Below are 24,864 nucleotides of genomic sequence, written 5' to 3'. Positions count from 1 at the left end.
AAATCAGTTGGTTGTAAATATGTAGATTTATTTCTGGGATCTCTATTCTATTCTATTAGTCTGTGTTTTTATATCAATGCCATGTTGTTTTGGTTACTATGGCTCTGTAGATTTTGAAGTCAGGTAATGTGATGCCTTGAGCTTTGTTCTTTTTGTTAAGTGTTACTTTGGCTATTCAGTGTCTTCTGTGGTTCCATATGAATTTTAGGATTGTTTTTTCTGTTTCTGTGAAGAATACTCTTGGCATTTTGATAGGGATCACATCAAATCTGTAGATTCCTTTGGGTAGTATTGTCATTCTAACAATATTAATTCTTCTGATCCATGAGTATGAGATATCTTTCAATTTGTTTGTATTCTCTTTGATTTCTTTCAACAATGTTTTGCAGTTTTTATTATAGAGGTCTTTCATCTCCTTGATTAAATTTAATCCTCAGCATTTTATTTTTGTTTTTATTTTTGTAGCTATTGTGAAAGGAAGTGCTATCTTGATTTTTCAGTTAGTTTGTTATTGGTGTATAGAAACATGACTAATTTTTGTATGTAGATTTTGTAACCTGCAACTTTATTGAATTCATTATCATACCTGAGTTTTTTGGTGGAGTCTTTAGGTTTTTCTATATTTAATATCACATCATCTGAAAAGAGGGACAATTTGACTTCCTGTTTCCCAATTTGTATGCCATTTATTTTCTTCTCTTGCCTGATTGTTCTAGCTAGTACTTTCAGTACTATGTTGAATAAGAGTGATAAAAGTAGGCATCCTTGTCTTGTTCCAGTTCTTACAGGAAAAACTTTTAGCTTTTAAAAATCAAGAACTATTAGCCTTTCTTTGTTCAGTATTATGTTAGTTGTGGAGTTGTGGGTTTGCCATAAATGGCCTTTATCTTGTTGAGGTATGTTCCTTCTATGTGTAATTTTTTTGAGAATTTTTATCATGAAGGGGCGTTGAATTTCATCAGGTACTTTTTATGCATCTGTTGAGATGATTGTATGGTTTTTGTCCTCCATTCTGTTGACATAATGTATTAGATTTGCTGATTTGTATATATCAAATTATCCTTGCATCCCTGGGATAAATCCTACTTAATCATGGTGTATCACCTTTTTGATGTGCTGTTGGATTTGGTTTGCTAGTATTTTGTTAAGAATTTTTGCATGTATGTTCATCAGGAATAATGGCCAATAGTTTCCTTTTTTGTTGTGTCCTTGTCTGGTTCTGGTGTCAGAGTAATGCTGACCTTATAGAATGAGTTAGCAAGAATTCCCTTCTCTTCAATTTTTTGGAACAGTGTGAGACAAATTAGTGTTATTTCTTCTTTATAAGCTTGGTAAACTTTACCAGTAAAGCCGTTCAGTTCTTAGCTTTTCTCTGTTGGGAGACTTTTTATTACTGATTTCATCTCATTACTTGTTGTTGGTCTGTTCAAGTTTTCTCTTTCACTCTGATTCAATCTTGGTAGGTTGCATGTGTCCAGGAATTAATCCATTTCTTCCAGGTTTCTCAATTTGTTAAAGTATAATTGTTCATAATTGTCTCTAATGATCCTTTGCATTTTTGTATCTTCTTTTTCATCTCTAATTTTATTTATTTGAGTCTTTTATTTTCTTAGTTTAACTAATGGCTGTTGATTTTTTCTTTTCAGAAAAACCAGCTTTTTATTTCTTTGATCTTTTGTATTTTGTAGTCTTTATTTCATTTAGTTCTGCTCTGATCTTTATTATTTTTCTTTCTAATAATTTTGGATTTGGTTTGTTCTTGCTTTTTTAGTCCCTTGAGGTACATTGTTAGGTTATTTGAAATATTTCTATTTTTTTGATGTAGATATTTTGCTATGAAATTTCTTCTTAGCACTGCTTTTGCCATATCCCATACATTTTGGTAAGTTGTATTTCCATTTTCATTTGTTTCAAAAAGTATTTATATTTCTCCATTAATATCTTCATTGACCCAATATTTTAAAATGTTTGTACATTTTTTAGACATAATGCTATTACACACCTCATAGATTACAGTATAGTATAAACGTAACTTTTTATATACACTGAGAGACCAAAAAATTTATGTGACTTGCTTTATTGCAATACTTGCTTTATTACAGTAGTCTGGGACCAAACCCACAATAACTCCAACGTCTGTTTATATTATTATTATTACACCCAAAATGTATGAAGTACTTTAAGTGCATTATTTCTTTAATCCTCATTTTATTATCCCTATTTTACAGATGAGTTACAGAGAGGTTAAACAGTTTTTCCCAAATCAAGCCAGCATTTAATCTCAGGCAGTCTGACTGCGGAATCTATACTCTTGATCACAACAGTTGGCTGCGAGAGAGGATTCAGAAACCCAGGTTCTTACGATCTAAGTAAATTAGGCCACTACTGTGTGCCCAGAACTAAGTAGGACTTATCTTTTAAGCTAGACAAAGTTGTTCGCTCTTTAAACTCTGTCACATCCTACTAATGTGCCAAATTGTGTATACAGCTGGCTTTGGAGCCTGAACTACCTGAGGCATGAAATTCCAAGCAGTCTAGTAAAGAACCTTCTTGCTGTCTAAATAACTGAGTATGATCATGGTGAATCACTACTTAGGAAGGGGTTAGGAGTATCCAGGGTCAGCCCCATGATATATCCACATCCGGTATTCATTGGTGGACTCCTATTGACAAGTGCTGCCAAGAATGCTGAGGTTCTGTCTGAGATGATAGTATCCAGTTATGTGGGAGCACTGTGGGAATGAAGGAACCCAAGAAGAAGCCTGCTCCTAAGAATGAAGGAAACATTTTTGGGTGATGAAATCCAAGAACCCAAGGCAAGAGTGTCTGAGGTATTTCCAGATGTTTTTCCAAACAACATTGCCAAGAAAAACAGAGTTGACTGAAGGTCAGAATAATTAGAGTTTGTTTTTTATTTGCTTTCAGAGAGGATGAGGATAGCCACATCAACACTAGGCCTGGCATACCCATCTGGTTTTGGTCAGAAGACAGCTACCATGATTACTATGGGAAAAAGAGATTTCATGTAGAAATTAGAGATTATGTGAATATGGGAGGAGCTGAGAGATAGGTCTGTAGATCTTCAGAATCTATAGAAAAAGTTACTGTGGAGGATTTCTAGAAGCTACCACTTCTGCCCTCCTTGACCTCCTAAAAAGAATAGCTTGCTCTTTGCTCCCACCTTCTAAAGATGACACAAGTTGGTTTTTTTTTCCCCCCACTGGCAAATTCAAATCCAGAACAATATAGGAAGGTGTCTGGGGGAAATATAGCTCCCAGACTTAGAAAGGTGTTATGATGGTGATGGCACCAAGTTTGTCACAGATGATATGACAGACCTGGTATAATATCTCTGTGAACACAAGGATCAAAGTGATGAAAAGAGAAATCCTCCATCTGCTCTCACCAATATCCTTTACTTTTTAACCTGCATCTTTATATGATACTTGCTGCACAGAGTACCCGTTTTGGATTAGTATTACCATCTAACCACCACTACTGACTACACACAGAGGAAATCATTCAACACTAGCTTCTCTGCAACATATTTTTCCACCCTCAGAAACTGTTCTAAACCATTATCACTTTCCATGAGCTATAAGTCCAACACCAACCTCATTCTACTTTTAGAGAAAATAATGATCACTGTTTAGCCTCTTGTGATATTTTTAGAAACTTTCCTTTTTCTGCATGCCTCCTGACATTGAAGGCTACTCCATCTACCTTCAATGTCCTTTTCCTCTTCTCTTTCTCCTGTTAGACTCAATTAGTTCAGATACTATTATTTCAAGTATTCCTTGTCTCGAAGGAATGTGTACATACATTGACTGAAAATGTCTCCTGACATTTTCTTGCTGTGTGAAAAACGTTCCATCTCTGGTCCATGGCTAATCCTTGGTGTTCTGGGCTCCATATTCTCATGGAACTTGTTTCCTTGACAACTTCCTTTGACTGCTGTGTCCTTGATACTAACTCCTGTATTGACTGCTGTAATACTGCCTATCCTCTAATTCTCTTATTATTCTTTTTATACTTCAATGTGGTATCCTCTTCTTTCCTCTATGCACACTTTACAGATTGTATTCCTTTGTGTTACACCTGAAGTCTTTTTCTTTTCTTTCTTTATATATTTTATGAGAGAGTTATTCATATACATGCCTTTGATGTTAACCCAATTTAATTATAACTGATAAATTTACCTCTTTCTTGAACTTCAGACTAGTATAGTCAACTGTCCATATCTCCACTTAGATGCTGTATGAGGTGGGCTAAGCTACTGTAACAAAACTGCTCTAAAATTAATAGTGTAAAGAACAATACGCATATTTCTCTATCATGTGAACAGCCCAAGATGAATGTTTGAGATGAGCAGACAGCTCTGATATATGCAGAAACTCAGGTTAGTGTAGGCTCTGCTATCCTCAACTTGAGACTTCCTAGGTCATTTAAGTCATCACCATTCCAAACAGTAGCAGGGAGAAGGAGCAGAAATCCAGGGACAGATATTTATTCTTAAGCAAGTGAGAAGGAAGTTGCGCAATTTGCTCTTGGTCACATTCTACCGGCAAGGTCTTAACCACACGGCCACTACCCCACTACAAAGAGTGCCTGCAAAATACAGTGCCAAAGGAAGGCTGGGCAGCCATATCCTAGCTACCATTATGTGGAAAAAGGAGAAAATGGATTCTGGTAGATGACTAGCAATGTCTTCCACAGGTATTGACATGTACAAAATGGACTTCACAATTTTCCCCATTTCAATTTTCTCTTCATCCTATAGTGGGTTTCTGTGTTCATTACAGTCACCCCACTGCATGCAACAAAATCTCAAGAATTGTCCTAACTTTACTTTTTCTCATTTCCGAAGCCAATGCATCATCAAATTCTGTCAATTTTAGTATCTAAATATTTCCTTGAACCATGTCCTTTTTGCTCCCACTCCACTGCTTTTTTTTTTGTAAACCTGGATTTCTGAAACAGCTTCTTAAGTCATCTCTAATTGCCTCCAGTCTTGCCATTCTCTAAATAATCCACTGCTCAACCTCCAGAATGAACTTTCTAAAATACAAATCGAATTGTAGGACTTTCAAGTACTTCAGTAGTTACTTAATACTGTTTGGTTAAAACCAGAACTTCTTAGCATGGATTAGTAAGTTCTTTGTGAGTAGGTATATCAATAAATACATATTTGTTGAGTGAACAAATGATCAAGCCCTTGCTTACCTCTCTGTCTTGTCAGCCACTACTCCTTCACACCTACCTATGTACAAACATATGGTACAAAGAACTTCTTTAAGCATAGGGCATTTCATACTCTTTTTTAAAAAATTATTTTTTTTTAGAGAAGGTCTTGCTCTGTCACTAAGGCTAGAGTGCTGCAGCACGATCATAGCTCACTGCAGCCTCGAACTCCTGCCTCAAGTTATCCTCCTGCCTCAGCCTCACAAAGCACTGAGATTACAGGCACAAGTCACCATGCCAGCCCCAGTGGTTGTTACAATCATATATCCTCAGATTTTTTTGTCTTCAAAGGACCAGAAAAGTGATCCTCAAGTTAAAGTTAAAAAGTTAAAATTTCCCTTAAGTTATACTTAGAATTTGATGCCCTTTAACACCTCTGACATTAAAAAGTTAAAGTTTCCTTGAGTTATAGTTAAAATTTTATGCCTTTTAACACCTGTGAATTGTGGGAAAAATGGATAAAAAGCAAGAAATTTGGGGCAGAGGAGCTTTCTTGATATATACTCTCATATCACACCATGTAAGCTGCAGTGATACTGCACTGTACTGGGTGCATTTCCATACTCGAAATTTGGCTGCAGAGTGGCCATTGTAATGACAGACTCCATGATGATCCATTATTCCATTAAAAAATATGTTTCCCTAGGTTTTGGGGGAACAGGTGGCATTTGGTTACACAAATAAGTTCTTAGTGGTGATTTGTGAGATTTTTGGTGCGCCCATCACCCAGGCAGTACACACTGAACCCAATTTGTAGTCTTTTATCCTTTACCCCCCTCCCACCCTTTCCCCCTGAGTACCCAAAGTCCATTGTGTCATTTTTGTGCCTTTGCATCCTCATAGCTCATCTCCCACTTATGAGTGAGAATATCTGATGTTTGGTTCTCCACTCCTGTGTTACTTCACTTAGAATAGTAGTCTCCAATGTCATCCAGGTTGCTGTGAATGACATTAATTCATTACTTTTTATAGCTGCATAGTATTCCATCATATTTGTGTGTGTGTGTGTTGTGTGTGTGCGTGTATATATATCACAGTTTCTTTATCCACTCATTTAGTGCATTTCATACTCTAATACACATGATATCTACATGAGGACCTATCCAATACTTCCTGCACTCTACTACTGTCCTGCTCCCTTTGAATCTTGCGAATCATTTGTTCAGTCTAAATATCACTGCTTCCTTCAAACATTCCTCTTACGACACGGTTTATAATCCCAGTGCTTTCTTTTTAAATGCATTTCAGCCTACTAATATCTTTCTTTTTATGTTACCCTTAGCTGAATCCTATTCTAAATGTGTGATTTAGCTGCTTGAGGTAGAAGACCATTTCCTCCCTTATTCATTGTGCAACCATGACCACCATCTATTTCCAGAAATATTTTATCTTTCCAAACTAACATCCTATTCCTCCCTCCTCCCAGGCTCTGGAAATCACAATCCTACTTTCTGTATGAATTTGATGGCTCTAGGTGCTTTACATAAGTGAAATTATACATGCAGTATTTATCCTTTTGTGATTGGCTTATGTCATTTAGCATAATGTTCTCAAGGGTTATCCAAGTTGTAGCATGTGTCAGAATTTCCTTCCTTTTCAAGTCTGAACAATATTCCATTGTATCTGTGTACAACACATTTTGCTTATCTTTTCTGATAGACACCAGGGCTGCTTCCACTTTTGGTTGTTATGAATATTGCTGCCATGAATGTTGGCATACAAATATCTATTCTATCACCAAATATGTACAACTAATATATATCAATAAAACACTTTTAAAGAAAAAGAAAAAAAAACTGTTCTAGTTCTTGCTTTCACTTCTTTTGAGTATATAACCCGAAGTGAAATTGCTAGATTATATGTTACAATTTTATTTTTATAATATAGTGTTAAAATTGATGATATACTCATAATTTTGTGTTAAATTGTAAGCATTTTCCAATGTCATTATACACTCTTAAATGATGGTTTTTAATGATGGCCTAGTATTTACTCCAGTATTTCAGTATTCTGTTCTTGGATATTTTGATTGCTTCCAAATTTTTGCTATTACAATACTGTAATGAACATCCTTTACAAAAATCTTAGAAGATTTATCTGATAATTTCCTTAATATGATAAACTCCTAGAGGTAAGATTATTGAGTCAGAGGTATGAACATTTTAAAAACCCTGTTGTATATTCATAATTTTTATAAGGTTTGCTCCAATTTAGTACCCCTCCAGTAGTGTCTAGCCCATCTCACTCCACAATTCTCAAAAAATAATTCATTATTTTTGCAATGTGTGGTCCCAGGTAACTAAGCCACCAACAACACATTTCTGGTCCTGGCTTCCCAAGAACTTTGGAGGTTGTAGGTAAAAGGGGCAGGTTAAAAGGAGGATTTGGGAAGGCTTATTGGAGGAAAATAATAGAAGCTGGCAATTTCTTGTGTGAGAAAATAGGAGAGTACATTGGTGAGGGTGGGAAGACGTGGTGCAGATGGGAGAAGGGAGAGAATGGGGCACCATCATATATGGAACATCTCTGCCTGAAAGTTGCTTGACATATACTAGTAATACTGCAACCTTTCTTGAGGGAAATATTATAATTCTCATTTTCTAGTGAGGAAACCATAGCTCAGAAAGAGCCTTAGATCCAAAGCCACACAGATGGTAGGTGGCAGAGCCAGGATTGAACCCAGGTCTGTCTGTCCCTCTGACACTGGCATCTTTCTACTATATCATGAGTCTCTCAGGAGATGATCAGCACTTTGAGACAGAGGAGGGCAGATAAATTTCAAATTCAAAACTGAAAAAGCTTGGCATATACAAATTTTCTTATTAGTTCTTGGGTCTTGGGAGAGGTGAGGGTTGTCATTCCTTGTAGGGGGAATGAAAGGTGCCTCCATTTGATGGCCAAATTTTCCTCTGAAGAAGTGTGGGCTTAGCACTTGTGGCATGCCACCAAACTGGATAAACTGATTGGTTTCAACAGATACCACAAATAACAGCAGAGCCACCTGCAGGCCCACATCCACGTAGGTGCTTATGTAAGTGTGTAGAGCAGAGAAATCAACAGATTAATCTGATAGCAAAACCCTAGAGGGGAGGCAGAATGCCAGAACCAGTTAAGTGAGAAAGATCAGGTCATAGCTTGAAAAAAAAAATGTCTGTGGCTTACCACACATTCCTGCATTGCTGTTTAATTTTGAGATTAACAACGCCCTTTGTTACGTGAAGGTGTGACTTAATTTTTTATTGATTGTGGGTAAGGTGGTGTAATTGAATTTTACGACATTTATTTATAAGACAAACAGACACTTCAATAGTAGGTATGGCTTTTAATCTTATCATGAAATTGACGGTAATTAGAAGAGTGAGTTCCTGGCTGGTGTATCATGGAACATAGAAGTGGATTTTAGTTGTCTGTTTTATGAGGGCAACTATGTGTTTGTTGTGAGTAGCAGGCAGTGGAAAAAGATCCCTGATGAAATGAGAGATGTTGTTTTGGGAGAGGGAGGTTATGGTCATGAAGAGTAGAGTTACTTTACAAATATATTTCTCTGCACCTGAAAATGAGGCCCAAAAAGTCATTTGAAGAATTGATGATGGCTGCAACAGAGCCATCTGGAACCATATAATAAAGGCTAAGATTAGTTTGGGAGTTCACAGGTAGAGGGCATGGGTTTTTGCACTCTGAGATAAGATTCCTTGTTAATTCAATATATTTCTCATGTATTAACTTCATGCTAGCTCCTTGACTGGAGCTCCTTAGGCTACAGCCTAAGTCTGGTTCATTTTATAGTATGGTTAGCACAAATTTGGTGCTCACAAATTCATAGTAATATACAAATCAGCATACAACATAGCATTCTTTATTATTTGTGATTATTTATATTTGGGATTAAGGTTGAAAAATGGGGTAGATTTCAGCCTGTATATGGGAATTTTCCTCTGCAGATAGTGACTTCCTCTTGAAATAAAAATAAAAGGAACCTAAATGATGAGTATGTCATGATACATGATGAAATGTATCATAAAACGACAAAAAAGATTTTTCTTGTCAATGTGGCTCCAATTGTTTTAGTCTGTTAAATGTTCCTCTCTAAGTCAGATGCAATAGTTGGAAATGGTTGACTATGCCCTCTCCAATGACACATGCCCTCCCTTCCTCTGCCTGAATCCTGTGGGAAAATAAACCAATTAGAGATCGATTTCATATCCTCTTATCTAGCAGCTTAGTCTTGAGTGGGAGAGAAATGGAACAGTGAGAAGCTGATGGACAGGACAGGGGCTTGGGAGAGAAGGCGGGAGTGTTGGTGTTACATTGGTACATTTAGAATAATACACAGATTTAGCCCTAGTCTTTAGGTTTTCTTTGAGATGGAAATCCCCAGGTTAAGCCGTGGTCTAGAACACCTGCTGGAAGCCACAATTATATTCATAGAATGAAAGTCTAGCCCATGAGAATCTTCTATATTGGGTGACGGTCTGTCTGATTAGGACCATTTGTATCTTTTTCTCTTTCTTTAAACATTCTTTGCTTTATAAATGGCCTTAAAAAATGCTTCACTTAAAACTTATTTTCTTTATCCAGTCTATCGCTGTTGGGCATTTGGGTTGATTCCATGTCCTTGCTATTGTGAATAGAGCTGCAATGAACAAACAAGTGCGTGTATCTTCATAACAGAAAGATTTATATTTCTTTGAGTATATACCCAGTAATGGGATTGCTAGGTCAAATGGTAGTTCTCCTTCTAGATCTTTGAGGAATCACCACACTGTCTTTCACAATGTTTGAACTAATTTACACTCCCACTAGCAGTGTAAAAGCATTCCTTTTTCTCCACAACCTCGCCAGCATCTGTTGTTTCTTGATTTTTTAACAATTGCAATTCTGACTGGAGTGAGATGGTTGGTATCTCATTGTGGTTTTGATTTGCATTTCTCTAATGATCAGTGATGCTGATCCTGTTTTCATGTTTGTTGGCTGCATGAATGTCTTATTTTGAGAAGTGTCTGTTCATGTCCTTTGCCCAGTTTTTAGTGGGGTTGTTTGTTTTCTTCTAGTAAATTTGTTTAAGTTCCCCGTAGACTCCGGATATTAGACTTTTGTCAGATGGATAGATTGCAAAATTTTTCACTCCCTCTGTAGGTTTTCTGTTCACTCTGATGATAGTTTCTTTGATAGACTGGATAAAGAAAATGTGGTACATAACACCCTGGAATATTATGTAGTCATAAGAAGGAAGGAACGAGATCATGTCCTTTGCAGGGACATGGATGGAGCAGGAAGCCATTATCCTCAGCAAACTGATGCAGAAACAGAAAGTCAAACACTACATGTTCTCACTTACAAGTGGGAGCGAACTGATGAGAACACATGGACACATAGAGGGGCACAACACACACTGGCGTCTGGCAGAGCAGGGAGGGATAGCATCAGGAAGAATTACTAATGGATGCTGGGGCTTAACACCTAGGTGATGGGTTGATTTGTGCAGCAAATCACCATGGCACATGCTTACCTGTGTAACAAACCTGCACATCCTGCACATGTACCCCAGGAAATGAAAGTTGATGGGGGGAAAAAAAAAGACTTCTTGAAGGCTTACCCTGCCATGTGTCAGGCACTTTTAAATATATGGATTTAGCTATTCTCACAACTACCTGTGAGGAAATGCCATTATTTTCTCCACTTTAGAGATGAGATAATTAACGTATGTGCCTTGATCAAGGACACATCTCGTCTAAGGTACACAGCCGAGGTTTGAACTTAGGTAAACTTGCTCCCAAGCACACAGTCCTAACCACCAAACTCTACTAACATGGGCTGCCCTAAATCACTGAAAATAGTCTGTAGAAGTTATTCCACAGCCGTACATATTTGTATAGTATATAGGTGTATATGCATATATAGTTTGCAAAAGGTATATATTGTGTATGTTTTGCATATAGATATACAATTTATAGATATAATTTACATATAAATTTGCACATATAGACATACACTTTCATATAGATGTCTGTATGGTAATTTGCATATAGAAGAGGGTCTAGAGGAATTAAATAGCAGTGGTTATTTCTGGTATTGGTTTTTAAAAATATTAATCTCTTTGCTTGTGTCTTTTTTGATTTCTCTGTGATAAATATATGATGGTTCATGCCTATTTTTTCTTACTTTAAAAAGGATTTGTATTTCTTTATTTAGGAAATTTAAAAACATGCATTGATTGAGTTCCTGCTTGCTCAGTACAAAATTATACAAAGCCTGAGAAAAACCTTGGGTCGGACATAGACCAATGGAATGGAACAGTGAACTCAGAGATAAGTTTACATATTTACAGCCAGTTGATTTTTCAGCAAAGCTACCAAGAACATACACTAGGGAAAGGACACCCTCTTCCATAAATAGTGCTGGGAAACCTGGATAACCATTTACAGAAGACTGAAACTAGACCCCTATCTTTTACCATATATGAAAATCAACTCAAACTGGATTAAAGATTTAAACATAAAACTCAAAGCTATAGAACTACTGGAACAAAACAGGGAAAATACTTCAGGACATTGGTCTGAGCAAAGATTTTATGACTAAGACTTCAAAAGCACAAGCAACTAAATCAAAAATAGGCAAATGGAACTATATTAAACGAAAAAGCTTCCCCACAGCAAAGCAAACAAAAGAGTAAAGAGACAACCTGTAGAAGGGGAGAAAATATTTGCAAACTATTCACTGACAAGGGACTAATATCCAAAGCATACAAGGAACTCAACAACAAACAAATAATCCTATTAAAAGTGGGGAAAGAATCTGAATAGACATACCTCAAAAGGAGACAGACAAATGGCTAACAGCTATATGAAAAAATGCACAACATCACTAGTCATCAGGGAAATGAAAATCAAAACCACAATGAGATATCATTTTACCCCAGTTAAAAGGACTATTAGACAAAAAATAACACATGCTGGTGTGGATGTGGAGAAAAGGGAACTCTTATACACTGTTGGTGGGAATGTAAATTAGTACAATCATTATGGAAAACAGTATGAAGTTTTTCTCAAAAAACTAAAAATAGAACTACCATATAATTCAGCAGTCCCACTACCCGGTATGTATCTAAAGGGAAGGAAATCAGTATATCAAAGGGATACCTGCAACTGCTTGTTTATTGCAACACTATTTACAGTAGCCAAGAGATGGAATCAACCTAAATGTCCATCAACAAATAAATGGATAATGACAATGTGTGTATATACAAAATGAAATACTATTTAGCCTAAAAAAGAATGAAATCCCGTCATTCACAGCGACATGGATGAGCCTGGAGGACATTACATTAAGTGAAATGTCAGGCACAGAAAGATAAAGACCACATGTTCTTATTCGCATGTAGGAGTAAAAATAAATGGATCCCCAGGAAGTACAGAGTAGAATTGGGGGCATTAGAGGCTGGAAAGAGTAGAGGGGAGGGGAAGATTGGGAAAGGTTGCTTAACAGATACAAAATTACAACTAGATAGGAGGAGTGAATTCTAATGTTCCACAGCAGCTGTCTCCAGCATTTTGGCTCCAGGGACTGGTTTGTGGAAGACAATTTTTCCAGGGTCCCCAGGGGCTGAGGGGATGGTTTTGGGATGAAACTGTTCCACCTCAGATCATCAGGCCTTAGCTTCTCATAAGGGTCATGCAACCTAGATCCCTTGCATGTGCAGTTCACATTAGTGTTTGACAGGAGGTGGAGCTCAGGCAGTAATGCTCACTCTCCGGCTGCTCACCTCCTGCTGTGTGGCCTGTTTCCTAATAGGGCATGGACTTGGGCACCCTTGTTCTATAGCATTGTATGGTGAATATAGTCAACGACAATTTATTGTCTACGTTCTAAAAGCTAGAAGAGAGAATTTTGAATGTTCTCAACACAAATAAGTGACAGTTGTTTGAGGTGATGGACATGCTAATTACCCTAATTTGATCATTATATATTGTATATATGTATCAGAATATTACTCTATACCCCATAAATACATACAATTATTATGTGTCAACTAAAAATAAAAGGAAAACATCCAAAACAAACACAAAAATCGTGGGTCTGGAACATCACCTGGCTATCTGGTTACCTAACTGATTTACTTTTCCTTTCCAAACAGAAGACCAGAGAATTCCAAAAGTGTGTGTTACTATGTTGGCACCCAGGACACCTCTCCAAAAAGTATTCCTCTTTTTGTCACTTTGTAGTATCAGCTCTTTTCTAGAGAATCCCTAAATAAACCGGAACCAGTGTCTCCTCTGCATTTCACCCAGAGCCATGGGCTCATAACCACCTGATAATACCGTGGAACAGGGAGCCTCTCCCCTGGAGGGTGTTTAGTGCTGTGAGAAGAAGGTCAAGAGGCACCTTTCAGCCATGATGGACAGGAGGTGATGCTGCCTTGGAAGTTTAGCCTTGTCTGTTCCGACAGGCCCACACCCTCACCCTCATCCCCTCTAAAAGAACTGGGTCTTGCGGATCTGTAAGCCTCTCACCACTCATGCAGACCTTAGGGGCAAAGCCATTTGGCTGCTTTAGTTTCTTAGTTTTTTTCCCTCCATTAAATGGAAGTAGGTAAGAATAGGAGGTGCTTATTCCAGCCCTAACCCTGCTTACTTTCTAAAGATGTGGCCAGGGGAACCATCATTTATTAATTACTTGTAGCTCGTGTATAAATGGGGAACACTGAAGACGTGCCACACAAAGCTGAGTGGTGGCCTACATCAGTCCTGAGAGTTGAATCCACAGCCTTCTGTGAGTAACCAGGACAACAGCAGACTATAGCCTTGGTCTCAGGGCTCCTAGGAGAAGTGCACAGACCATCACTTTCTGTCTTGAGGAGGGAGAGCCACAGGATGTTGACCTCCCTGCCTCTCTGTAGGGACTGCTCCAGAAATGTGCTTTCCTAGGTGGGATAATCAGGACATCCTCACACAGTGTGCCAAGGCCCTGGAAATGATGTAGATATATAGCTTTTGGAAGATAGTTGCCAGTAGGAGTGGCTCCGTGAAAGGCACTCCTTAAAAATACACACACACACACACACACACACACACACACACACACACACACACACACACACAAACACACACTCAGCCCCAGGGCTCAGAGCAGCCTGGGGCTGCTCTCACTACTGGAAGCTTCACTACTGAGGGTTCAGGGCCACTTACTCTGGGTGCTGTTGTGCCCAAGACCACACCACTGAGCCCGTTCCTACGTCTGATGCCATCTTCCTTCCCATTCCAGCAGAATCACAGCCGGAGCTCCTTTACAGGTATTAGTCGTATCTGCCACTAGGGGACGGCAGCACAGTATACTTGCCGTCTAGGCAGACTGGGACGCTACCTGGTGAAAGAGGTTTTCTGGGCCTTTGAAGCGAGGCTTCAGCCCTGAGTGTCCCTGAGGACAGGGCCATTTTACACACTACAACCAATCCAATGTGACTGGGACTTATGAGCTCTGCAAGAGCCAACAAAAATATTTGAATCAAACATGAATAGATAGGGGCTGTGCTGTGCCCTGTGCATGAGCAGCTGCAGTGGCAGAGGCAGCATCCAGAGGCAGCGCCAGCAGTTCCACCCCGTTGCTTTACTTTTTGCTGCACTGACATAGCCACTATGCCGAAGAGAAAGTCTTCAGAGAATACAGAGGGCGAAGATGGCTCCAAAGTAACTAAACAGGAGCCCACAAGATGGTCTCCCAGATGGTCAGTAAAACCTCCTCCACCAAAACCTGCACCCAAACAAAGAAAAACATCTGCTGAGAAAGAACCTGGAGCAAAGGTTAGCAGAGGTGCTAAAGGGAAGAAAGGAAAAGCAGGAAGCTGGAAAGGAAGGTACTGCACCATCTGAAAATGATAAAACTAAAGCTGAAGAGGCACAGAAAACTGAATCTGTAGTTAACCAGGGAGAATAAATTGCCATGAAAAACTGGGGTTAATTTTATGTATCTCTTGGGTCAACTTTTAAAAACTGTTTCTACTATTTTCTAAATGTTAATTTTTTAGGACTCTACTAGTTGGCATGCAAAAATATGTAAGGATCAACATTTTACCCTCTCATAAGCATGCTTTTTGGAAATTTCCATCATCCTCAAGTAAAACAAATATCAGTTGAATATTGGAAGCTGTGTGTAAGATGGATTCAGCGTTCCACGCACTTGCTTTAAAATTTAGTACTGTGTATACTGTGGTGTTTTTACTGTGCATATTTGAGTTTTTCATGCAGTTTTCCTAGAGCAATCATCAGCGGTGCTTTTGAACCTAGGTTTTACGTGATTTTAATAAAACATGGATAGTTATGACCACCTGCTGACAATTTGTGGTTTAAAATAAAAGATTTTCTTGTCTACAAAAATAAAATAAAATAAAATAAATAGATGTCTTTCCATAGGTATACCTGTGTGTCAGATCCAAAATAAATGTGCAAAGGAAATCTATAAACATTTAAATTTAAATGTCTAGATATAAAGCTTTGTGAATCTCATTTATTGTTAAATTTAGTATTAATAAAAAATTCTTACCTGTTAAGCAATTTTAATATATATATATTTTCAAAAATGTGCTTTGCAACTTCTTTGCAACTGCAAAAATCTTCTTTGCAACTGCAAAGAAGTTATAGCTAAAATGAGGCAAAGGTACAACTTATGTCCTAATTCCAAAAACAAAACTATAAAATTTTTTTTCAAAAAATTTTCAGCAAAAATTGTATTTAAGTGGCCTGTGTGTACATTTCAATGTGTTTGATATGATTTGGAAGGATGATTTCTCTATCCTTTGAAAAAAATAGAGTCTGTCTCAGAAAGTGTAAACATACTTCATTCCCATCAAGTCTTTGTATTTTCCACAAATTTTCCCTCTTGTCTCTAAAATAGCATGCACATTTTTTGAAAGAAGCCTCTATGTGCAAACTTTAAAAGTCAAGGATGGGCGGTAAGTCCCTACAGGAGACGGAGGGCGTGGGCCTGAGATGGAGCAGCCTAGTTGCCTTGAATGTTACGTGAATGCCTTCTGGTCACAGGGGTTTAGGGCCCCTCTCTTAGGCCTCTGGGCTCTGAACTGCTTTGAGAGAACATCCTTTCTGAGTCATAGACACATTTGCCAAACCCTAACTGTTGAAAGGAATGGTCACTCATAACCTTCCTATTCCTGCAAGGTCCTCGGAACATGGATGCTGAGATGGTGTCTTCTCCATATTTTCATGGCCAGACTTCCTGTTAAGGCTGGAGGTGAGAAGTGGAAGGACCACTTTCTATGGCTTCCTCCCCAGCCCCTTTGGATGGATCTTCATACACTCTGGTGCCCTTTCTTCTCTGTGAGGTTTGACTTGACACTGAGTTGACAGTCCGAGGACCTGGGTTTAGTCCTATCTCTGCCTCTTTCTTTCTAACTGCATAACTTTTTGACAACACTAAAGAAACTCCATTTTGTTATTTGCTATGAGCTTGATTATGTTTCCATAGTCACGTGTCTGTGTAGGGATTATGTTAATTTATGTATGTGACAGGAAAGATTAGGACATCCAATTCCTTTAACAAATAATTATTGAATGCTAGGCACTACTTCAGACACCAAAGAAACAGCAGGAACAAGACAGGCACATGTAGTATTGCTGAATTGTACCAAATTCCTCTCCATTGAGGCTGTCTCATTTTGCATTCCCACCAGAAGGTGTGAAAATGCTTGCTTCTCCCCAGCCTCATCATCATCTCTTCTCAAACTTGCAAATTTTTGTCAGGCTGATAGTGAGAATCATATCTCAGTATACTTTTGGTTTATGCTTCTGGTATTACAAACAACTTTAGCATCTTTTCATATATTTAAGCATCATTTGTATATTTTGTGAGCTATCTGTTTGTATCTTTTGCCTATTCTTATTTCTTATTTTGTGTGTTTGTGCCTTCTTACCCCACCTTTTACACTCTTTTCAAAATTAGGTTGGTTTTTCTACACGTTGATTCCTAAAAAAAAAAAGGGGGGGGATTATTTATTCATTTACTTACTTATTTACTTGTTGACTGCTTTTCTGTTTTAGTTGTTAACTTATACTTTTATTAATTTTTATGGCGAATTCATGTAGCTGTGTTCTACAGATCCTTATATGTCTAGTTTAATTATCATTTTCCAAAAATTCTACAATTTCATTTTACATTCAGTTCCTTTTATTCAAGAGTTTTAAAATAATGTGTGTGTGTGTTTACATATATATTATTAATTTCCAAAGACAACAACAACAACACAAGTTTGGCAAAAGCCATCACTATTACATGTTCCTTTAAGAATGATATTTGTGACCAGGGACAATGGTTCATGCCTGTAATCCCAGCACTTTGGGAGGCTCAGGAAGGTGGATCACTTGAGCTCAGGAGTTTGAGACCAGCCTGGGAAACATGACAAAAACCCCCCTCTACAAAAAATACAAATTAACCAGGTATGGTGGCAAGGGCCTGTAATCCCAGCTACTCGGGAGGCTGAGGCAGGAGAATTGCTTGAACCTGGGAGCTGGAGGCAGCAGTGAGCTGAGATCATGCCACTGCACTCCAGCCTGGGTGACAGAGTGAGACCCTGTCTCGAAAAGAAAGAGAGAGAGAGAGAGAAGAAGAGAGAGAGCAAGAGAGAGGCAGAAAGAGAGAGAGAGAAAGAAAGAAAGAAAGAAAGAAAGAGAGACAGGAAGGAAGGAAGGAAGAGAGAGAAAGAAAGGAAGGAAGAAAAGAAAGAAAAGAAAAAGCAATAAATAAATAATTCTATTATTATTATTATTATTGTTATTATTATTGAGACAGGGTCTCCGTCTGTCATCTAGGCTGGAATGCAGTGGCACAATCTCAGCTTACTGCAACCTCTGCCTCCTGGGATCAAGTGATCCTCCTTCCTTAGCCTCCTGAGTATCTGGGACTACAGGCATGTGCCACCATGCCCAGATAATTTTTGTATTTTTCTTTTTGTTGAAATGGGATCTCATTATGTTGCCCAGGCTGGTCTTGAACTCCTGAGCTCAAACGATCTGTCTGCCTCAGCCTCCCAAAGTGCTGGGATTACAGGCGTGAGCCACGACACCTGGGCCTATTTCTAGTTTTGAGTAATGCGTTGAAGTTTTCTTTGTGACCTGATATTGAATATTTCATGTGTAGAAGGTATAGTCTTTTCTTGTTAGGTTAATACATTGCTGGACTATACGTCTGTAGAGTTCTTTGTATTTTATTTAATGCACTGTTTCTTCTCTACACTTACTGTCTTGAGCTGAGAGAGGTGATTAAAGTGCCCTATTATTACTATGTTATTTTCTTTAAGTTTTTCCTTGTATCTCTTATAGTTTCTGCATCATCAGAGTTGTGCTACATTATTGAATGCATAGATACTAAAAACCATTACATCTTCATTGTGAAATTATAGCATTTAGCATTTTAAAGCATCCTTCTTAGTCTTATTTAATGCTTTTTGATCTAATCCGGGATCAACATCATGACTCCAGATTTCTAAATTTTGTTTTAACCTGCATTTTCCTGATATATATTAACTCAACCACCTCATTTACAAATTGTTTTCTGACTCTCTTTGATTTGCATACCTCCTGTAAGGAGCATAGACTTGTATAGAGCTAATAAGCCAACTTGTTCATCTAGTAGTGAGTTAAGCTCTTGACATTATTATTATAAATATGTTTGACCTCAGTCTATCACACTCTTTTGTATCCTATTTATGAAAATATATATCTTTTACATAAATAACATCATCCACTCTGTTGTCTGTGTTATTTGCTTTTTTCTAGAATGTCTTTTGGTGTTGAGGAAGGTTCGTATTTGTGTTGTCATCTTATAGTATATCTTTACGTAATATGTATTCTGTATTCCCCCTTCGCTTTAATAAGTGGCATATTCACCTCCTACTCTAAGTAATAATAAAATTTTCTAGAAATTTTCACCTTACCTTCCTTCTTCTTTCCTCAGTATCTAATGTGAAGTGATATCCTTTTACTCCCAGTTTCTCCTTCTAAGCCTATGCTTATATTAAGACAATCAGGGACCTCATTCTACTTTCTGTATGCTTTCTCTTTCTCCCTTCATTTTTTTGTTAGCTGTATTGTATTTAAATTTTCAGTGCATATAACATGGAATGCTATTCTGTCACCTTTATCCATATTATGTAGTCTTAGTTCTACAGTGAAATATATTTAAATGTGCATCATCAGATTGTATGCCAAACAGTTCTATGATTCAGGGTTTAGTGTGTAGGTATGTGTGCTGATTCTCTAGTAGATTCCCCAGAACGGGCTTATGGGAGCAATATTCCCTGAGTCTTTGCATTTTCTTTGCTGTTTTTCTTTGGCCTTTGTACTTACAAGCCAATGTGAATAGATATAAAATCAACTTGTCCTCAGAAGAACAACCTTGCCTTTCACACATTTACCCTTTACTACTCTGGCTCCAGCTCTAGATTTTTGTTTGGTATATTAGTTTTCTATCACTCCTGTAACAGTTTACCATAAACTTAATGCCTTAAAATGACAAAAATTTTATTCTCTTACAGCCCTGAAGGTCAGGAGTCTAAAATCGAGGTGGCAGAAGAGCTATGTTACTTTTGAAGGCTCTAGAAGAAAATGTCTTGCCTTTTCCAGATTCTATTCTCCACACATTCTTTGGCTCATAGCACATGGCCACAGCCACTGGTTTCATCACCACACTTCCTTTTATTGACTTTGATCCTCTTATCTCACTTATCTTCCTCTTAAGGAACCTTGTGATTATATTGGACTCACCCAGATAATCCAGAATAACCCCATCCCGTCCTATCTCAAGATTCCTAACTAAATCACATCTGTGCAGTCCCATTTTGCAATATAAGGTGACATATTCACATTAGGTTAGGTCGTGGACGTCTTTGGAGGTTGTTATTTAGCCTACATTTTGTTTTTGTTTGGCTGTTGTTTATTCCACATTTTGTTTTTTCCTTAGAGATTTCCCTTACCTCCTGTAAACCAATAATGCAGTGGAAAAAATGCTTTACGCAGGATCTAGTTATTTTGTCTTGGGAAATCTTTCAGAGTATCTAGTCTTCTCTACTGACAAAAGCACAAGACCCCCAATAAATTTCTAAACAATATTAATTGGCTCCAAACTTTAGAACCAGCATCTGTAGGGTTAGGTTTATACATCTTTTTTTTTTTTTTTTTTTTTTTTTTGAGATGGAGTCTTGCTCTGTTGCCCAGGCTGGAGTGCAGTGGTGCGATCTCGGCTCACTACAACCTCCACCTCTGGGGTTCAGGAGATTCTCCTGCCTCAGCCTCCTGAGTAGCTAGGACTATAGGCACCCACCACCACGCCTGGCTAATTTTTGTATTTTTAGTAGAGACAGGGTTTCACCATGTTGGCCAGGCTGGTCTTGAACTTCTGGCCTCAGGTGATCTGCCCACCTCGGTCTCCCAAAGGGCTGGGATTACAGGTGTGAGCCACTGTGCCTGCCCTATAAATCTTTATTTTAAAAACTGTTCTTCTGGTCACTCTTATAATAAACCAGAATTGATAGTCTCTACCCCATAACATGGTTTATATCTGGTGGGTGAGACATCATGAGAGGTCAGAGCTGACAATGATGGGGAGGTAGGAAGGGAAGCACAAAATTCTGGCCCCTGGCTTAGTACCTGGTAACACAAGCCTTCTCGCTCTTTCCCTTCACAGTCACTGGGAACCTTCTTCCATTTCTTGGTAATCTTAAATCAGCTTTCCTGTGTGACCTTACAGGTAAATAGAGGTTTAACACTATAGAATTAGAGGTAGTGAAAGACCAAGAAGAATTTTGCCTATCTAATACTAATTGTCCTTTCAGGGCCATCATAAAGAAAGCACCTTTTCTACGAAACCTTAGCTGGTCCATCTCTGCCAAGTATTAAATATGATATATAGCAGGAATCTCATATAATATCTTCTCAACTAGTTGCTCTTCAAAGGTAGGGACTATGTCCAGTTCATCATCTCATAACTCTACAGCCCTTGGCCTGTAATGTCAACAGAAGGTGATTGAATGAGACACAGAGGCCAGTTGCGTAAGGTTTTATTGATGCATTAGGGTAGATTGGGCAATAGACAGATGTCAGAGATAAAAATAGTCCTGAAACCCCCACAAGATGAGGACAATTCAGTACAAAGGGGTGACTTGCTCTGCGTCTTCCTGCTCCTGAGAGGGTCTGCACTGCAAAGCAGGTAAGAGAGGAGTTTAGGATAGAAAGCTCCTTGCAGAAATGATCTCATTGAGAAAGACCTAAAAGGGAAGCTGCGTAATAGAGTTGATGTCCAGGGATGCGCCCACTGGACTGGTCATACAGGACAAGCCAAACTCTCTTCAGCTGTCTTCTTCCAGTACTGGACATTGGAGTCGAGGGAGTCATGGCTTGTTGCTTCTCAAGTAGGAATACAGCTCCCTAGCTGTGATGCCTTGCTTCTCTTCTGGCTGGGCTGCATCCTGGCCCTGTGCTGAGGAAACACTGGTATGCAAGTTGCCCTGGTCCAGCCTGAAGATTGCTGTCTCCCTTGAGTGGTCATCAACCCATTCCTCACCAACCACAGTGGGCTGTATGTCTCCCTGCCCTTCTGTCACATTGTGCCTTGGGTGAGTGCTGCTCCACTCCTGCCTTCCTGACTCAGTGCTTGCCCCAGTCTGGGCCTGTCCTCCTGGTACTGTCTCTCCTGCCTCAGGGTTGCTCACTTGTGTCCATTTTTGACCACTACCTGGCTGCGTCTGGGTCTGCCCCTGTTCTCCAGCCCCTCCGCGGCTTACAGTTTGGCTTCTATCCTGCTCCACAGTCTGGGTGTGTGACCCTGCCTGTGTCTGAGCATGTCCTCCTGCCACAGCCTGGCTGGTCTGGCTCCCGCCTTGACCTTGGATCTCAGTCCCCCTGTTCTGGTCATTGGTGGACCCCTGTGTCTGGGTGCTGGTGCTTCCTGTCTGGTGGCCGCTGTCCTGCTCCACAGTCTGGGTGGGCGTCTGGGTGTGTGATCCTGCCTGTGCCTGAGCATGTCCTGTCACAGCCTGGCTGGTCTGGCTCCTGCCTTGACCGTGGATCTCAGTCCCACTGTTCTGGCCATTGGTGGACCCCTGTGTCTGGGTGCTGGTGCTTCCTGTCTGGTGGCTGCTGTCCTGCTCCACAGTCTGGGTGGGCGTCTGGGTGTGTGATCCTGCCTGTGCCTGAGCATGTCCTCCTGTTACAGCCTGGCTGGCCTGGCTCCTGCCTTGACCATGGATCTCAATCCCTCTGTTCTGGTCATTGGTGGCCTCCTGTGTCTGGCTGCTGGTTCTTCCTGTCTGGTGGCTGCTGTCCTGCTCCACAGTCTGGGTGGCACCTGCCTGGATCTGAGTTCCAGATCCAGTCACAGTCTCACTGGTCTGGTGGGCTCTGTCCTGTTCCCTGGTCTGTGGCTCTCTCTCTGGCCTCATCTGTGTGGTCTGATGCCTCTTGCCTTCTCCAGCTCTCTGGGTCTGCTCTGTGTGCCCAGAGCATTGTATCTGCGGACTTGTTCTCTCCTGGCTCTGGGACTCAGCTTGCCTGTCATAGCTGCTGACCCACGCAGAGCCAGTGGCCTGACCCTGGGTCTGAGCCCCAGGCCTGCTCTGCCCTCTGGAAGGCTGCTTGCTCTGTCCATGGCTGCTCCCCTCATAATGCTGCCCTTTCCCTGCCCTTCCCACTTCAGTGCCACTTCTCTGTCCTTCACTCAGCTCCTGCCAGGCCCCAGAATGGAGGCTTCCAGACTCTTGAGAGCTGCAGGCTCCCTCAGGACTCTCGCTCAGTGTCTTGAAACAGGCCTGGGCGACTTTAAACACCAAGACCAGGAATTCCTTGAATTCCACAGTCCCTGTGTGGTCTTCATCCAGCAGACGCAGGACCTCGTCCACAGTGGCTGGATCGTGGGGTTTCTGAGGAGAAGATGAGGTGGAGTCAGCAGCCCTCCCCTGAGGAGGACGTGGGCAGGCCCCTTCCACGCTGCTGCCAGCTTCCCCTGCCACAGACCCCACACTCCACACACGTACGGCCACAGCAGCAGCAAGACTTAGTTGCCTTTATTTTTTATTTTTTTAGTCCTGTCTCTCTCCCTCAAGTATAGGGAGCGTTTTTTGTTTTGTAGCCTCTATTTGGCACAATTTCTGCGCTGCGGAAAAATTAGATAAAGGTTTATTGAAGAGTTAATAAATTATTGAATTCACAATGCAACTTTTTGGGCTCTCAGGTTGACTGTCTGAGCTGCCCCTGGCATCTTGCCCCTGGCACTGAGGCCTTAGTCTCTTCAGCAGGCCCAGCACAAAGAGCAGCAGGTTGGGAACACAGCCCCATGGGAATTCTGTGCTCTCCTCACTGAGGCCCAGATGTTTTCCCACGATAAAGAGGGAGGGATGCAGTGGGCCTACAGGGCTGCCCTGAGCATGTGGACGCAGCATACTTCTGTGCCCATACATCCTTGTCCCCAAGGCCATCATCATCCCAGTTGCTTTAGATGCAAACCAAAGACAGGAAGGTGCATCAGGCCTTGGTTCTGGTTTGTGAGGAGGGGTGGGGCCCCGAAGTCTCCCCCTAGCTTTTAACAACCTGCTCTTCAAAATTTCGTTTCTCATGTGATCAGTCTGCTAATATTTTTGAGTAACTGCTTTGTGCAAGCCCAGAGCTATGCTTCTAATGAATGCGTGTGAATGGATGATTACATTTCAGATAGACGTGGGAAATATTTACAATACCAAATTTAAGAGGCAGCAGAAAGCAGCAATTATTTTCATTTTGAAATATTCCAAGGCTATGCTCCTCTCTGAGTTGTTCTTTTAGAGCCCCTTTACCTTGTCTTTAAGTTAGAATTAATTAAAACCAAGGTTTTAATCCAAAGAGCCAGGACTTGCCAACTCCCATGACCATCTCTGGTTCTTTCACCTTTTATTCTGCCTGCACAGTTGCCATCTGTCCTGGCAGGCCTGGGTTTATCTGCTGCCTCCTCAAATTTCCCAGGCAAGGCCTCTGCAGGCAAACAAGGTTTCACTTTCCTGCTATGTCCCTTCTCCACCCACTTCAGCACACCGTACCACAATCACATCGGCAAACTCTTGCTCCAAGAGTCTTTTCAGCTCCCCTCGGGTGAGCGCTGTGCAGCTGCCCTCCGTCCTTGCGTAGCGCCTGAAGGCCTCGATGATCCCATTAATGTTTCTCAGTAACTGAGGCATCTTTGAAGTCAACCTGGACAAGATGAAAAATCCCCTTGGAGGCTCCATAATCAAACTCAGCTGTTTCCTTTAGAGCACGTCTGCTGCTAGGTCTTTCCTTGCATGTTCAGCTGTTTTTGGTCTTCCTTTGTCCTTTCCTATGTAATACATCTTATGTGTGGGAAGGAGGAACACACAGGATGGAGGCAGGTTCCTGAGTCACAATTAAATGCTGGCCCCATCACCTACATATGGTGTGAGCTGGGACAAGTTGCTTTGCCTCTCCATGCCTCCGTTTACTCATTGTAAATGAAGGTGATATTAGTACTCTATAGGATTATTGTGAAGATTTAAAGACATAATTCATAAAAAGCATTTGGCAGATGCCTGGCTTATATTAAGTGCTCCTTATTAAATATAATTATTATGCTATTATACAC

At 40.0% G+C, this 24,864-nt stretch overlaps 1 protein-coding gene and 1 pseudogene across 1 annotated transcript; one reads left to right on the top strand and one right to left on the bottom strand.

The window, feature by feature from the left end:
- The first annotated feature begins 14,847 nt into the window (after positions 1–14,847).
- On the top strand, positions 14,848–15,171 carry LOC102140174 (high mobility group nucleosome-binding domain-containing protein 3 pseudogene; annotated as a pseudogene).
- Positions 15,172–21,285: 6,114 nt separating this feature from the next.
- CRNN (cornulin) lies at positions 21,286–24,445 on the bottom strand. Its single transcript, XM_015457106.4, has 2 exons — positions 24,308–24,445; positions 21,286–23,158 (listed from the first exon to the last, which is right to left on the bottom strand). Exons 1-2 carry the CDS (start codon positions 24,443–24,445, stop codon positions 21,632–21,634), a joined length of 1,665 nt encoding a protein of 554 aa, XP_015312592.3. The 3' UTR covers positions 21,286–21,631.
- Between the last annotated feature and the right edge of the window lie 419 nt (positions 24,446–24,864).

This window comes from Macaca fascicularis, chromosome 1 (assembly GCF_037993035.2).
Source record: "Macaca fascicularis isolate 582-1 chromosome 1, T2T-MFA8v1.1".
Taxonomy (NCBI): Eukaryota; Metazoa; Chordata; class Mammalia; order Primates; family Cercopithecidae; genus Macaca; species Macaca fascicularis.
The sequence above is the reverse complement of the archived record's forward strand: the minus strand, read 5'-3'. Positions and strand labels throughout refer to the sequence as shown.

Excerpts from the sequence above, each read along its gene's own strand:
- CRNN (XM_015457106.4), bottom strand. The coding sequence starts at position 24,445 with ATGCCTCAGTTACTGAGAAACATTAATGGGATCATCGAGGCCTTCAGG. Across the intron at positions 23,159-24,307 it reads AGTTTGCCGATGTGATTGTG|AAACCCCACGATCCAGCCAC; the intron begins GTACGGTGTGCT and ends TCTTCTCCTCAG.